The sequence below is a fragment of the Coturnix japonica genome, chromosome Z (genome assembly GCF_001577835.2).
Source record: "Coturnix japonica isolate 7356 chromosome Z, Coturnix japonica 2.1, whole genome shotgun sequence".
In the NCBI taxonomy this organism is placed as follows: Eukaryota; Metazoa; Chordata; class Aves; order Galliformes; family Phasianidae; genus Coturnix; species Coturnix japonica.
In genome coordinates, this window is record NC_029547.1 from 22,115,670 (window position 1) to 22,131,276 (window position 15,607).

The 15,607-nt window shown below is 39.4% G+C and overlaps 1 protein-coding gene across 1 annotated transcript in view; it reads left to right on the plus strand.

Annotated features, from left to right (window-relative positions):
* The window catches only part of GFM2 (GTP dependent ribosome recycling factor mitochondrial 2), a 17,996-nt gene continuing 2,389 nt past the window's right edge, over positions 1-15,607 (plus strand). Inside the window, exons 1-19 of the mRNA XM_015848856.2 lie at positions 1-349; positions 666-750; positions 2,194-2,239; positions 3,518-3,615; positions 4,638-4,763; positions 5,145-5,233; positions 6,012-6,100; positions 6,334-6,394; positions 6,484-6,669; positions 9,061-9,141; positions 10,475-10,623; positions 11,052-11,195; positions 11,285-11,384; positions 11,970-12,159; positions 13,215-13,291; positions 13,796-13,934; positions 14,088-14,273; positions 14,976-15,091; positions 15,320-15,502. Coding sequence (XP_015704342.1) covers positions 275-349; positions 666-750; positions 2,194-2,239; positions 3,518-3,615; positions 4,638-4,763; positions 5,145-5,233; positions 6,012-6,100; positions 6,334-6,394; positions 6,484-6,669; positions 9,061-9,141; positions 10,475-10,623; positions 11,052-11,195; positions 11,285-11,384; positions 11,970-12,159; positions 13,215-13,291; positions 13,796-13,934; positions 14,088-14,273; positions 14,976-15,091; positions 15,320-15,502 — 2,220 coding nt within the window. The 5' untranslated portion in view covers positions 1-274. The remainder of the gene's footprint in view (positions 350-665; positions 751-2,193; positions 2,240-3,517; positions 3,616-4,637; positions 4,764-5,144; positions 5,234-6,011; positions 6,101-6,333; positions 6,395-6,483; positions 6,670-9,060; positions 9,142-10,474; positions 10,624-11,051; positions 11,196-11,284; positions 11,385-11,969; positions 12,160-13,214; positions 13,292-13,795; positions 13,935-14,087; positions 14,274-14,975; positions 15,092-15,319; positions 15,503-15,607) is intronic.

Here is a 15,607-nt window from a genome sequence, read left to right on the forward strand (position 1 = left end):
TTCCGGGGCGGATCGCGGCCTGCTCATGAGCGCTGCGCTGCGGTCACTTTAACGATGTAGCATTTTGTTAATTAAAAAGCTCAATTTTCACCGCCTTCCAGAGTACAAGGGGGTGTTTCCCGGGTCAGAAACCGTGTGTGAGTGGGTTGTGAGGCCCTGCTGCTGCAGCCAGGCCAGAGAAACAGCAACCTGAGTTGCCAAGGTGTTGATGTAGTCGTGTGGAAACAGGAGACACGGCTTTTAGAAGGCAGCGGGACTGTGGTGCAGCCTCAGAATGTGGAGAATCATGAGGAAGTTCTCAGGGAATGCACCGAAATTGTCACTGAAGTGGTCACGTTTGTGCAGCCAGGTAAATGCCTTCACAGATGTTAATGCTTTCAGCGTGAATTTGAGGAGATCACCCACGTTACAACAAGGAAACCATGTTTATTGGGCTTCCTGAATGTTGTTGAGGCTGGGCTCTTATTTAAGCTCTGGCCTTAAGCGCTTCTGCTTCCACACAGGTGACAGTTTCACTTTATGTAAATACCTAATAAGCATCAGTTGATTCAGATCTTGTTTATAATTCTACAACTGGAAAAATTATGCCTACAAATCAATTATCATGTTATGAATTCATTATGATGACAATTACGTGTGTTTTCTCTTTTTCCTTCCATTGGCAGCATGTGTGTTTCAGGAAGCCAAAAGTCACAGTCCTAAGTATGAAGCAGCAAAACAGCAGTGTAAGAAACTACAGCTCTCCACCAGGTATGCTTGTAAATTACATTTTTATGCTTCTAAATTTAATTTATGACTTATTACTAGGAGTTACTGAGAAGTGAGTAAGAACACTTGCAAAGTTTTGTTGGTAATATTTGGCATTTGAAGCACAGAGTGGTTAAAAGGTACAAGGACTGGGAAGAGTGGTTTTGTATTGCTGCTGTTTTCTCAGTAGTTTTGTGGTATAAGGATTTAGGAAATAAGAAAAAGGAAAAACACAGGTGGATAAAAAGCCAGATTAGCTACGGAAGCTGCAGTAATCCCTGTCCAATAAATGCATGAAGTATGAGGGACCTGGATGGACTGCATTGATGGGCTAAGGTAAACTGTATGAATTTCAATAGGGCCAAGTGTCAGGTCCTGCATTTTGGTCATGAAAAACCCATGAAACCCTACAGGCTTGAGGAAAAGTGTCTGGAAATCTGCCTGATGGAAAGTGACCTTGGTGTACTGATGGGCAGTCGGCTGAATATGAGCCAGCAGTGTGCCAGGAGACCAAGAAGGCCAATGGCATCCTGGTGTGTGTCAGGAATGGTGTGGTGAGCAGCACTAGGAAGTCATCCTGCCCCTTACTCGGCATGGTGAGGCCTCACCTCGACTACTGTGTTCAGTTTTGGGCACCTCAGTACAGAAAGGACATGGAAGTGCTGGAGCAGGTCCAGAGAAGGGCTTGGAGAATATGCCTATGAGGAGAGGCTGAAGGAGCTGGGCTGTTTAGTCTGGGAAGAGGAGGCTGCTCCTTTCCAGTATCTGAAAGGTGCTTACAGCAAGAGCAGGGTTGGTCTCTCCTCACTGGTGACAGGTGACAGGACAAGGCAAAATGGCCTCAAGTTGTGCCAGGGTAAGTTTAGGATGGATATCAGGAAAACTTCTTTACAGAAAGGGTTGTTAAGCACTGGAATAGGCTGCCCAGGGAGGTGGTTGAATCACCAATCCCCGGATGTGTTGAAAAACCATTTGGATGTGGTGCTCAGGGACATGATTTAGCAGAGGGTTGTTAGTTAGCTTAGTATGGTTAGGTTGTGGTTGGATTCAATGATCTTTAAGGTCTTTTCCAACGTGAGCAATTCTATGATTCTACTGGTCTGATTATATATATATATATTTTTTTTTTTTATTTTTTTTTTCCTTGTGTTGTGATTTTCCTGATGTTTCTAAGTTAAAGTTCTGAAGAGTTCCATGTGTGAAAGGGAGTGAGAGATGTTGTGAAAGTCAAATACATATCTTTAGTAATTTGGGATGGGTGAGAATTAGGAGTTTTCAGGAGTTGTGACTCTCAATCTTTGATTCTGGTAAATTGTGACTCTCTTTGTTAAGATCTCTATTTGGTAAGATTTTTAAAAGTTTTCTTAATTCACTTAATTGTGTTAAAATCAATAATTTCTAGTTGGGATCAGTCTGACAAGTCTTTTTTGTTTTCTTTGTCTCCAGGAGATGTTAAATCTCTGCGTTCTGTTATTAATCCTCATATATCCAGGTACGTCTTTGCAGCTTATTCTCCCTATATAACTGATAGTGAGGGGCACTGATGTACAATTACAAGGGTTATTGCTATTTGTGTTACTTAAATACCTGTTTTAAATTGCAGTTCATACTTCCTTGCTTTCAGCTTTCTGACATTTCAGTATGAGTGTCAGATCTTGAACTGAAAAAGTTGTGATCTCTTGGGTTGAAATGAAAAATGGTGTCTTAGAGAAGTTCAAAGTTCACAGTGATTGCTGATGGGTAAATGAAAGGGAGGAGCTTCTTGGCATGTAGCTCACCACCATGGGAGGCTCTGTATTCCTTGTGTTTAGCTATAGAGATGACAGCCTTATTAATGAGGGCAAAGCAATTAGGGGTGAGCTGGGCTGGGCTGTCATAGAAATGACATGAGGGGTGCAGTTCCTTTATAAGACTGCCTCTGTCTTGAGGGCTAATTCAGCTAATTGTGAAGATGGCAGCTGATCGCAAGCCTGCAATGAGAAGGGCTGCTTGGAAGCCTCTGGGCAAGATACCTCAGAAAGGAAGATCTGTCTGAACAAAATCTCATACAATTTCATGAGAACTTCCGTGCTAGATTTGGGACATAAATATCCACACTTACTAATATCTTCTGGGCAGTGGATAGGGCCACACTCTTTTGAGCAGTGCCCAGCAACAGGTCAGAGGGGCAGCAGGCGCAAATTGGAACACAGAAAGTTCCATACAAACATGAGGAAAAGCTTTACTGTGGTGGTGACAGAGCACTGCAACATGCTGCCTAAAGGGACTGTGGAGTCTCCTTCACTGCAGATATTCAAAACCCTCCTGAACATCTTCCTGTGCAGCCTACCCCAGGGAACCTTCTGTTGTGGGGGACTGGGCAGTATGATCTCCAGAAGTCCCTTACAGCCTCTGTGGTCCTGTGATTCGGTGATACGTGCAATCGACTGCTTTAGTCACCAGGATTTAGGGGCTGGAACATACAAGAGGGTGATGGGGCTGTTTCCGTCTGTAGAGAGGACATATGAGTGCAGAATATGGCCAAGCAGGTGAAGTGAAGTGTGGAAACGTGTTCCAGAACTACTGACTATTGCCACTTTGAAGAAAATTCACCATTTCAGTGCTATCATACTTCAGAATCAGCATGTGCATTCTATCAGTTAAGTGACAGAGGAAAAAAACCCTATTCATCTTCTGTGTTATGCTTAGCAAGTGTGAATTGTTCGTGCCAAAAAAAAACATTACGGGAAAAAAAGTGCCATAGTAAAAGCTGTGTTTTTGCTTTATGCAGAATCCGTAACATTGGTATCATGGCCCACATTGATGCAGGGAAAACGACAACAACAGAAAGAATGCTGTATTACTCCGGATACATAAGGACACTCGGAGGTTAGCAATATATGTATTTTTTATTTCCATGGCTGTTAGTGATGTTACAATTGTGGCAATCTCATGCTGTGAGATTGGTGGTACAATTTTTAGCATAGAAGCCTTTTGTTTCAAAGTTGTTCTTCAATGTAATGAAAGCATAATGTGTTTTCTATTGTATTTGAATGTGGTTGCCCTTACAATTCTAAAGCAGTTGACAGCTTATTGATTCATTTTTTTCCTCTTTGTTTTTTCACACCTTGCTATTTGTTTAACACTTACTCAAAAGTTCTTTTTGTTTTACGTATTGTTCATTGGTTGTTTTGGCAAAGCTGCTCCTCCAGATCCATTTTGACATGTCAAGGAACCAGATTAACAAAAATTAATCTATATTTAAGTCCTAGCACAGGAAGAATTCCTTTCTTCACCAACTCTCACTGAAATCTTTTAATACTGAGGAAATCAAAGCAGCCTTCATTTATGGTACTTCTGACCTTTTAAATTTAGTGGTGTTTCCTCTACTGCACAGGAGAATGTTAGAAGGTGTGAGCCTTCAGGAGTGACTGAATGTGGTGGCATGCTTGTTAGAAAGTATGGTACTTTCTCTCTTTTTATTAAAAATAATAAATAAGTCTAATGTTATTGAGTTTCAGCTATTACATTTTTAAATGTCAGGCTGTATACGAAGAGCAGCCTCTCATTTCTAAAGTGTCATTTATTCATTATTTTGGGCCTTGCTCTGATTTTTTAAGTTTCTCACAATGTTGCTTGATTGAGCTTCTACACAGTGTTGTTCTTTGATTAAAAATGAAAAAGGGTTGATGGAATTGCTTGTTTTCGACCTACAAACAGTTTGTTCCATACATTGGCAAGCTGAGTGTATGAGCTGATGTTATAATTCCATGACTTAGAGCTGTTTTCATAACTTGATCGTTTACAAAAGGGAAAGTATATCCAAATGTCTCTCACTATCTTTATTTTAAGACAGCTTCAGCCTTTGGATTATTTATGTACTCAGCTGTAATCCTGTTTTCTGCTCACAGATGTTGATGATGGAGACACTGTAACAGATTTTATGGTACAAGAACGAGAACGTGGTATTACCATTCAGTCTGCTGCTGTTACTTTTGACTGGAAGGACTACAGAATCAATCTGATTGACACCCCAGGTACTGTACTTCAATGGTACACATGTAATAACATGAGAGAGTAGATGAGGTGAGGCACTGCTGACCTGAGGTCCTGAATACAGTACGATATTTGGCTGATTCAATTGCTGCAGTAAATAAGCCTGCACTGAGCTCTGTTGACCTTTGTCTAGTTACTGTTTTCTGCAGCCTGTTCTGACTTGTTTAAGGTTAGCTCAGGGACAGCCTGTATGTTTCAAGGATTTGAAGGTGTAATTCCCTGAAAGGTAAGGCAGTAATCATGATGTGCTTTTAAACATTAAAAAAAAAAAAAATTATAATGATCTGTTGGTGTTGCCTGTTTGAATTCTGATAATTGAGGTTTAGGTTATGAATTTGAGTTGTTTCAATTGTTTTTTTTAGGTCATGTGGACTTCACAGTTGAAGTTGAACGTTGCTTGAGAGTCCTGGATGGAGCAGTAGCAGTGTTTGATGCTTCAGCTGGTGTTGAGGTAAAAATGACTGGTAACTTTTTTTATTCCCAAATTACTTGAAAGAGGCTGGAATGATTACCTCAAGTGTATAGGAATTCCTATGGTAACGAGGGAAAAATAAACAGAGTTCCCTCTGATCTCTGTTATCTGTTGTTGCTTTAGTTACTGTTTTCTTTTGTTGTTATGACTTTTTTTTTTTTCTTTACAAATGCAGATTGATGTGATGGCTTCTGGCTAGCTCCAGCAGTGGATAGTAATGGGCATCCTTCACATCTCATTTTCTGATTCCATTTGAAAAATAAATAATTTTCACCCAGAATTTCCCCCTCCGCTCTGCCCTATTAAATGAGCTCATTGGGCATAGTGCAGAAATGGTGTAGCCAGGCTAGTGTTTGACTTTGACGTGAAGGTTCAATTCCATAGAAAAGTTACGTCATATGGAACACTAAATTTAATACTTTTCCCTACGTAGAAGATGAAGGAACTCTTGGTCAGTGTTAGTCACATGTGTAAAGCATTCATGTAGTGCTTATGTTCTCTTCATTTCCTCTTTCATCCCTTAGTGGAGGAAAGACAACAGATGAAGGAAGAGCTGTGACAAAGCTGCTTGTGGATTTCCTGTGTGGCTAGATAAGGGCTTGTCACAACAAAATCAGCGCAGTTCCCCTCTCTGCTCTGAGCTCAATCTCTCAGCTGCAGGAATATAAGATGAAGGAAAGATGCTTGACCTCTCATCTTAGGATATGTACATATAGTTCTTCTGTCAATATTGTTACCATTTTGCCTTTTTGTGTAGGCCCAAACTCTGACAGTGTGGAGGCAAGCAGACAAACATCAGATACCACGAATCTGCTTTTTGAACAAGATGGACAAAAGCAGGGCAAGGTATTCGTATAGTTGTTTTAATCACTGTTAAAAACCTCATAATAAAATGTTTCTGATCAAGTTAAAGTTGTTCTGTTAAGCACGGAACTCGTGATTTATGTTAGTTTGTACTGTACACATCTTTAATGGCTACATATGCTATGTAGTCATAGGAGTACTTTTTACAACAAAGAAGAGTACCCTTTTTTACTGTCATTAAATTTGTTGTAACCATATCTATTGTTTCAATACAGTTTTACATATGCTGTTGAGAGTATCAAACAGAAGTTGAAGACAAAACCTCTGCTTTTACAGGTAAGCTTAGAAATTTACCTGCATTTCTTTTGAACTGAACACCTTTATTAATTTTATTCAACTCTCTAAAATTTCTGTTCTACTTGCAGTTGCCCATTGGGGAGGCCAAAACCTTCAGAGGGCTGGTCGATGTTGTGACTAAGGAGCAGATGATTTGGAAACCTACTTCTGATTTGGATGATGGAAAAGTTTTTGAGCAAAAGCCACTGCTAGAATCAGATGATCCCAACCTGTTCCAAGAAGTCCAGGATGCTAGAAATACCTTAATAGAACAAGTAAAGTTCTAAAGTAAATGCATAATACATTTAAAACTGTTATTTAGAACAAAGGGACCTTTGAGGGTATCTAGTACAGCGATTTGCTAAAACCACAGCTAATTTCAGCTTTAAATCAGGTTGCTCTGGGCAGTGTTCATCTGTGCTCTCGGGGTCTCTAGGGATGGAAATTTAGTCTTTCTAGGCAACATGTCCCAGCGTTTGATCATTCTTGTAGATGCATTATTTCTTTTTGTCGGTATGGAAATTTCCTGAGTTGTTATGGCAGCCCTTCTCATCCTTTCCTTGAGCACCTATCTCTGTAAAGAATCTGGCTTTGTTTTCCCTGAAAAATCATTTCAGATTGTGGGTAGTAGGAGGCAGTATATACAGCCTTCCTTTTTCCAGGTTAGACAAACTCATTTCTCTGGGACTCCCACTGCATTTTGATTTACCACCTTGCTGTTTTCAGCTGGATTTCCCACTGTTTCTCAATTTATTTTGTGCTGGGAAACCTAAAATCACAGTGTCTAAGATGTAGCCTCACGAGTAGAGGGTGAGTAGATGGTGATAACTGCTTTCCTTTATCCACTCAGTACTCTTGCTTATATAGCATATTAAACAGTTAAAAAATAGGCCCCAAATTAATATTAAGATTGTTAACATGGCATCCTTTGGCATCTTAAATCTCCAAAGATACTTGGAACATTCACAGTGGGTTCAAACCCAGAACCTGCAGCTTTTTCATACCCTTCTGGAATGACAGCTAGAAACTGGATGGGATGTCAGAGTCTTTTCCAAGTGATGCTAAATGCTGTGCTAGAGGAGACTGGATCTCATCATTAATACCAGATCCATCCATTAAGTTTGTGGGAGAGATAAGAAGGATATAAATATGTCCCATAGATTGTCATCCTTTGAAGAGAAGAAATTGTAATAGAAGCATAGTTTGCTTGATCCTGACATCTGACAGGTTTTGCAGAGTTGAGACAGTTTAGAAGTGTTTAGGAATAATAAAGTGAAAGTGTGCCTGTGGGCTGTGCAGAGCCTTTGAAGTAGTTTCTTTCCAATGGTTTCTTTGAGCTAATACTTTAAAGTCCCACCTTGTTCTGTGTCAATACAGTGGTAAGAGCTGGCTGTACTTGAGAGACCCCAAGCACATCTTATCTCCAAGTTAAAAGCATGATTTTGTATTCTGTTTGCTTTTCTGCAGCCTAGAACTTTAATCGCTTTTATACAGCCTTAGAAATGTAGTAGCAGCTACATCGAAATGTATGCTTTATATGCAAAAATATGTGAAATTAACAGCTATGTTTGCCAGAGGTTTTGAGCCATTTTGCTATGAGAAGTGCCTTCCATGCAGATTTGGGCCACATATTGCTAGTATGTAGGTGATGCTGGGCTTTCTGTTCCCTGATAAACATCAGTCTGAGTGATCCCTTTTGACTTGCTCCGAGTTCTGTAAAACACAAACATTCCTGGTTTTCAGAATATTCAGGCTTTAAATGGGAATGTGGTTGCTCAGCTTCTTCTCTTAAGAAATCTCAGATAGAAATCTGGATAAGAACAATGGTTTTCAAGACTTTTTTTATATATTTTTACTGTATTTTTTTTTCTTTAGCTTGTAGGTCCTTCCTGAAGCAGGATGGGGTGGCCCAGTAGAGTGATAATTCAGATAACCTTGTGTTCCTAAAACAGTTTTTTCTCTACTTCTAATAATATGATTTTTATCAGAAGTGTAAAATATAAAATTTAGTAATTTGACTACTGGTCATCTTGTAAACTCGGCTTCCATTTAACCACATGAACACAAGATTTCTTTGCTCTCCTGTTTTATCTGTTGGCTTAATTAGTCTTCTAATTGCTTATCAATGGTTTCTTTCTATATTTTGTCAATTGCTGTCATAGCTACTGGAGGGAGCATAGTACTTTAGTGTATGTGCAGTGGAGCAAAAGTGTATGTGAGTCAAGGTTTGAAGTATATTTAATTTTTAAGCTAATCAGAACAGTCTGAAAGCACAGATGATCTCTTAGACCTACAAGCTTCTGACATGAAGAAGGTCAAAATGCCCTGAAGGCTTGTCTGGTTGTTGTTTTTTTTTCTGGCTGTATCCAATAGCTCATAAAGGTCACTTCCTGCTTAGTCCAGACTTCAGCTTTTTTACAGCTCAGAATATATTCAGTTGTGCCCTCCATGGCTGTCACAATATTTTTGGGGACACATAATAACTGAGTTGAGATGTGAGACATGAAATGTATCTTCAGCACTGCTTGTTTTAAGTTTATGATCTCTGATATCTTTAAAAGCTTAGTTCCTTCTCTATTTTACTGTATTTTCAACTACCTAAGATTGGTGACCTATGTGGAAAGTACTACATACCAAATAATAAAGCAAAACTATTTCTGTTGAAGGTTGCAGATCTAGATGATGAATTTGCTGAACTGATCCTAGGAGAATACAGTGAAAATTTTGACCTAATACCACCTGACAAGGTAATTTTTACCTTTTGTTATTTGTAAATAAAAGTTCACTGACTGTTATTCTGAAGGTCGGGGCTACTTGCCTTTAGCATGTGCTGATATGATTTTAAAGTTGTGCATTTTTTAACCAACAAAAAATTCACCAGCTTTTGTAGTGATTTGATAGTATTGTGAATTTAGAGCAAAATACATTTAAGCTACAGAGTCTCACTAGCAGAAGTAGCATTTCAGTGGCTAGGAGTTGGCATGACACGTTGAAACTGGTGAGGCAAAACTTCCATAATAGAAAAGAGTGATTTTTTTCCTTAGTTTGAACTTAGTAGCACCATCTCGCATGCTCTGACTGGAAAATGACAGCCTTGCTAAATTACTTTTCTAATTGGTAGAAGTGAATGAATTAATTATTCTTGTCTGTAAATAACCAATTGATTCCTGTCAAGTTTGTACTGGAATAAATGGGATTTCCCAATAAGGTTGTTACACAGGAAAGATGAGAACTTTTAAATGCAATGCCAAATTCTGACTGCTAAAACAACACAGCATAGATACCTTTAAATTGAGGAGTAGGTGCTGGCAAAGCTTATAATCAGAGTGAAAGTAACATCTTCAAATGAAAAGACATGAGCAAAAATCAGCGTTGTTTAAAATCTTGAAACAAGATTCTTCTGAGTAATTTAATGAAGCAATTAACCCTTATTGGACTTGGAAACTGGGCCTTTGCAGTCTACCTCCAGCTAACGGGAGGTGTTGGGCAGCACTGTGCATGCAAGGGCAGTTACTGACAGCAGTTCTGGTAAGTAGTTTGGTTGTCCATCAGCCAACCTTGTGTGCTTGCAGATGGCACTGCCCTGCAAGAGCACAGTGTACTGTCCATGCAGACCCTGCTGTCCAAGACAAACATGGTGGCTTCAGTCATCTTTTTTACTCAGTGTTGTGTGCATTACTTGCTATAACCGGCCTATTCCCAAACAGTTTCTGGATTCACTTCATCAACTCTTACTGCTGAGTGCAAAGCTTGCTGATTACGGGGCAATAACTTAGATGTCAAAGTGGTATTTTAGTACATTGTTTGAAGTCTGTTAGATTGTCCTTGTGCATTTTTTACACACTAATAGTCTTGTTGTCATACTTAATGAAGTGAAAAGGGCACTGTTTACCTGTAGTAAACATTCTTTGTTATTTTTTTTTTTCTGTAAATGAAAAAAAAAATCTATAAAGTACCTTGTCATTTCCTAGGTCTGTGTGCAAAATGTGATAGTAATATCTGGTGGCTGGAATGCTAAGGTTAAAGTGCTGTCCAAAATTTAACAGAAAGCCTTTTTTCTTTTTCTTTTTTTTTCCACAGCTCCAGTCTGCCATACGCAGAGTCACGCTATCTCAGAAAGCTGTACCAGTGCTCTGTGGCAGCGCATTGAAGAACAAAGGAGTGCAGCCGTTACTGGATGCTATTACTATGTATTTGCCTGCACCTCATGAGCGTTCCTATGAGTTTCTGTAAGTGGAGTAAGAAAGGGAGGGTCAACAAAAAGGAAAAGCAAGTAGGAAAAGTATAAATGGAGAAAATAATATTGACCGCTAATGTCTTTACTGGTTTTAGATGTTAAATAACAATAAAGAAGTGCAGACCTAAAAATACTCAAGTACTGAACCTGGCATGCAATTGCGGTTCCAAAGCCTTTTAGTCTGAGAATACTGCAGTTGGAGTCTGGGGATCATCTCTAGTGTTGGTTGAGTCACACAAACTCTACCATGTGTTACAGCTTGGGTTAGCATATTTGGTATATGAACATATATAAAATGTCTCTACTGATACTGCAATTAGAAACATACAGGTTCTTAAGAGAGTGGACATTTATGTTAACACAGGCTTAAGGTGGATTAATCCTACAGGTGTGCTTTTTGTTGTGGTCTCTGTTTTGCAGGCAGTGGTACAAAGATGATGACCTGTGTGCCCTGGCATTTAAGGTTCTCCATGATAAATGTCGTGGACCATTAGTTTTCATTCGCATTTATTCAGGTTCACTGAAACCTCAGTCAGCTGTATATAATATTAACAAAAGTTGCACGTGAGTAAATGCAGGCTGTGGGGCTGTGGCTTAGTGTCATGTTTGGATGCCTGTTGAAGTCATGAACAGTTAAATGATTTAATTTACAGGGAGAGGATGAGCCGTCTGCTCTTGCCTTTTGCTGACCAACAAATTGAAATACCATCACTAATGCCTGGAAACATTGCCCTTGCTGTTGGTTTGAAACAGGTGATTGAAAGTACTTGTTTGTAAAGAAAGCTTGTTTTACTAGAGTGTCTTCCACCTCCGTGCTATTCTATCTCACATGTGTTCGTTTCTTGATTGTTATTACAGTTGTGAGTTTGCATTAAGTATACATGCATACACTTCCTCCTAAACTGAAAAATTATGGTGCGGGAATGTAAATAAATGATGTGAGAAGGTCTGTGCTGGTAGGTGGAAAGAACTGAACCTCAAGACATTGTATTTTAGTAGGGTTCTGACCTTATGTTTACAGTGTAACTTTCACAGTACCAATGCTGTGTAATGACTTAGGAAGGCCTCAGAGTGCTGTTGAAAGTGAGTTTTAAAAAATCAACAATTTAAGTTGAAATATGCCTGTTCCATGCTCCCATAAGCTGGCTAATTGAGTGTTTCAGTGCCTGAGCAAGCTGGATCGATATAATTTGCCCAGATTTTCTAAAATATGACCTATTCTGGAATGCATAAGCAGATTTTCATGTACTGATGTACTGTTCTCTATGACTTTGGTTTCATTTTAACAACCCCCCTGACCCCTGCTGCTTCATCTCTTGTGGAATCCCTGATCTATAGAGTGCCACTGGAGATACCCTAGTGTCATCAAAGGCTTCAGCTGTAGCTGCTGCACGGCAGGCTGGAAGGAGTGCTGGGGGAGAGCAGAGGAACACCGGTGACATAGAGAGACTTTTGCTGGCAGGCGTTGAGATTCCAGAGCCTGTCTTCTTCTGCACCATTGAACCTCCTTCAATGGCCAAACAACAAGGTACAATGTAGCTGCAGAGGAGGAAGGGTGTTGTAGATTGTGGTTGTCACAGTTTTATGGCATGTTGCAGAGTCTCCCCTTACCAAAACTGCTGTATGTCTAGTTAGGGTTTGTCTATGCAGTGTGGCCTAGAATATTAATGTCTTTCACAAAAAAGATCTCTACCGGAGAACCTGTTTGGCTCTTTGAAAGTTTACCCTGTAGACAATCTATCAGCATTCCAACAAAGCTGAGCACGGTTGGAGGGTGAAGGTGAAAGAAAAACAAGTACCACTATAGTATGATGGGATGGAGCAAGGTGGAACGTAGATTTTGAACCACCTGTCTTGCAGTCTGAGCCACTGGGTTGCAAGTTGTTTCTATTAGGTTTTGTTTTTTTTTTCCAAAGGCTGTGAAGTAGATAGATGCAGTTTCAGCTGGGAGTTTATTTTTCCATCATTGCTCTTTATTTTATGGCTGTTTTCTATGTTGGTTGTACAGGATAATGGGGAATCAGAACAAGTTATTTGCATTTTAACTTCCTCTAGTTGAACTCATCTTTAAAAACGTAGGTAAATCGTATAAGACTTGACAATTTTCCTCATCTATAAAAAAAAGAATGGTACTTTTTACTCTTTGATGAAGCACATTTTCATGTATGTCTTTATACAAGTGTAAAATATGACTAGGAAAAATGTATTTTTCGTGGTAGAATTTAAGCTGGTCATTTTTCCAGTAAGCTGTTACTTTTAAGTGAGACCGTTGTTTTATTCAAAAGCTCCTGCCTTTAAATGTTGTGTGGAGGTTGTTCAGCTTTTGCTTGGTGTCATTAAATTTTGCTGTTTAAGAAGACTAATCAGATATGGAAGCTCTCTAATGTGCAATTAATTTGATGAAGTTGCAAGTTGTGTGTAATTTGAGCTCGGTGTCTACAAAAATACGTGCTTCTCTAGGGTCCCTTAGAATACTTCTGAGAGTAAGGTATGACCCTGCAAGGAAAGCGATGTTTAGGGATTCACTGTCACTCTCAAATTACTGAAGTCTCTTTGGATATGGTGTTTGTTGTTTATGTACAGACTTGGATAATGCATTGAGCTGCCTTCAGCGTGAAGATCCAAGTTTAAAAGTGAAAGCAGATCCTGACACAGGGCAGGTAAGATGAATCTTCTATTCCTTACCTTGTAATTGAACTTCATTTTAGAATTTCCAGGACCACCCTTCATTTAGTTTACATCCTTTGATTACTGTGAATGAAAAGCTTCTCTCAATGTTTGTATCATGTAGGACCAAAGCCGTGAGCCTCTAAACAAACTAAAATTGAACCCTGTACACATATACTTCATGGAATAAAGGAGGTCATCCTATATTCTTCATGTTTTGAGAGTTATTCATGAGGTCAGAAGAATTTGAATTACGTACTCTTTAAGCTAATGTAAGATGCTCTCTTACTGGGTGGTTCTAGAACAGAAATTGCTGTTGCACTTGGGATGCTTGTTGGATGACATAAAGTAGTCTCGTTTGTTTTGTTTTTTCTTGAGGTTCCTTGAAATACTTTTAAGAAGGTATTAAGAGCCCGTGAGCCCTTGTTTGAACAGTTCTTATGAAAAACTGAGTTTTGTATATTCTTCTACCTCTCTCTTAACTGTCATCTCTCTAGACCATTCTCTGTGGCATGGGAGAACTGCACATAGAGATCATTCATGACCGAATCAAACGTGAATATGGAATAGAGACATATTTGGGACCACTTCAAATAGCCTACAGAGAAACCATCTTAAATGCTGCACAAGCCACAGGTAAAAATAAGGAATCTAAGGAACATCTTGTATCTTGTTTTGTTGCTTGATGTCTTTCGTTGTACTTAATTGCTTAAAATTCATCTGTAAGTTACTTATTTGTGTGTTGTTTTTCCCCCCAACACCAAATTCCTGTTTGTTTGTTTCCTGAAGATGTGTTGGATAAAGTAGTCGGAGATAAAAGACACTTTGTGACCACAGAGCTGGAGGTGAGGCCTGTGTCAGGAGAAGGAACAGTGACCAAACCTATCATTGAGTACGCTGAGAGTGTCATTGAGGTGCTGCCCAAAGAACTCCAGGAAGCAGTAGAAAATGGAATCACGAATTCATGCCTTCAAGGTAAAGGAAGTGCTGTAACAGCTACACTGGTCTAACTTTTCTGAAGGAATCAATTCAGTATGATTCTGGGAGGAAAAGAATAGTCCAGTAGCTTGAAAGCTAAAACATATTAACCATAAATATACTTCAGGTGCAAAGGAAGCTCTGGAATTTCCTTACCTACAAAAAGGGCTACATACCCCTTTTGCCATACCAGCAATAGGTAACTAGAGAGGCAAGTTAATGCTGCAGTTTTGGAAATGGAATTTGCTGCAGTCATTCTCTATTGAAAATATAGAAGATATTCTGGTTTTAGGTTAAACAAAAGATTTCATTACTTTGTTTTTGTGTTGTTTTTTTTCAGTTAATGCCTTGTTTTAGCAGGTGCATTTTAGATGTTGTAACTTGCAAGACAGTTTGGGAACAGTTGTTTGGATGAGTGTGTCCAGGAACTTTCAGTTCTGAAAATCATTAGCTGTGTTTTTGGTAAGGAGAACAAGGAAGTTATGAGTCCATATGCCTTTCTCTTCAGGCTGAGCTAGGTAATGATAAAACACAACAGCAAGTAGCCGGCCGTGCTCATAAGGAGGAGAAGGGAAGGAGGAAAGCAAGAAGCTCCACATTGATCCTGAAACTTTTTTCCTCCTCTGAGTCATGATATTCTGAGAAGAAAGTGATTTTTAATGCTCTTTTTTTTTTTTTTTGCTTTTTCTTTCTTGTTAGGGCCATTGCTTGGCTTCCCTGTTCAGGATATAGACGTGACAGTGCAGTCACTGACAGTGCATCCCGATACCTCTGACACAATGATATCAGCCTGCATCTCCCGTTGCTTGCAAAAGGTATAGCAAAGCTGTATGGTGTTGTAGAGCACAGGAGCATGATGTGTCACTGGGAAGACAGGGGAATATCATTACCTGGTAATTTGTTCTTGAACAGCGTAACCCTTGCTTGGGGAATTTATAGCTTTTGGAAGCAGAAAATGTGAGTGGCAGCACTGACAAACTAAACATTTCTTAGGTCAGTTTTTAAAAAGGGGTTTGGCATAACTCTCCATTGCTTCCATGCAGGCTCTGAAAAAAGCTGGTGTGCAAATACTGGAACCCCTGATGAGCCTGGAAATCACAGTAAGCGAAGATCACCTCAGCGCAGCACTTGCTGATCTTGCACAACGAAGAGGCAGTATTCAGGAAATCCAGAGTCGCCAAGATAACAAAGTTGTGATTGCAGCCGTCCCATTAGCAGAAATGATGGTGCGTAATTGTTGTGGTGCATAAGAAGACTTACAGACTTCAGATCGCTTTTCCTGTTATGTATGAGCAAATTCAGAATTGATGTTTTTAATTGTGTTTTAATTA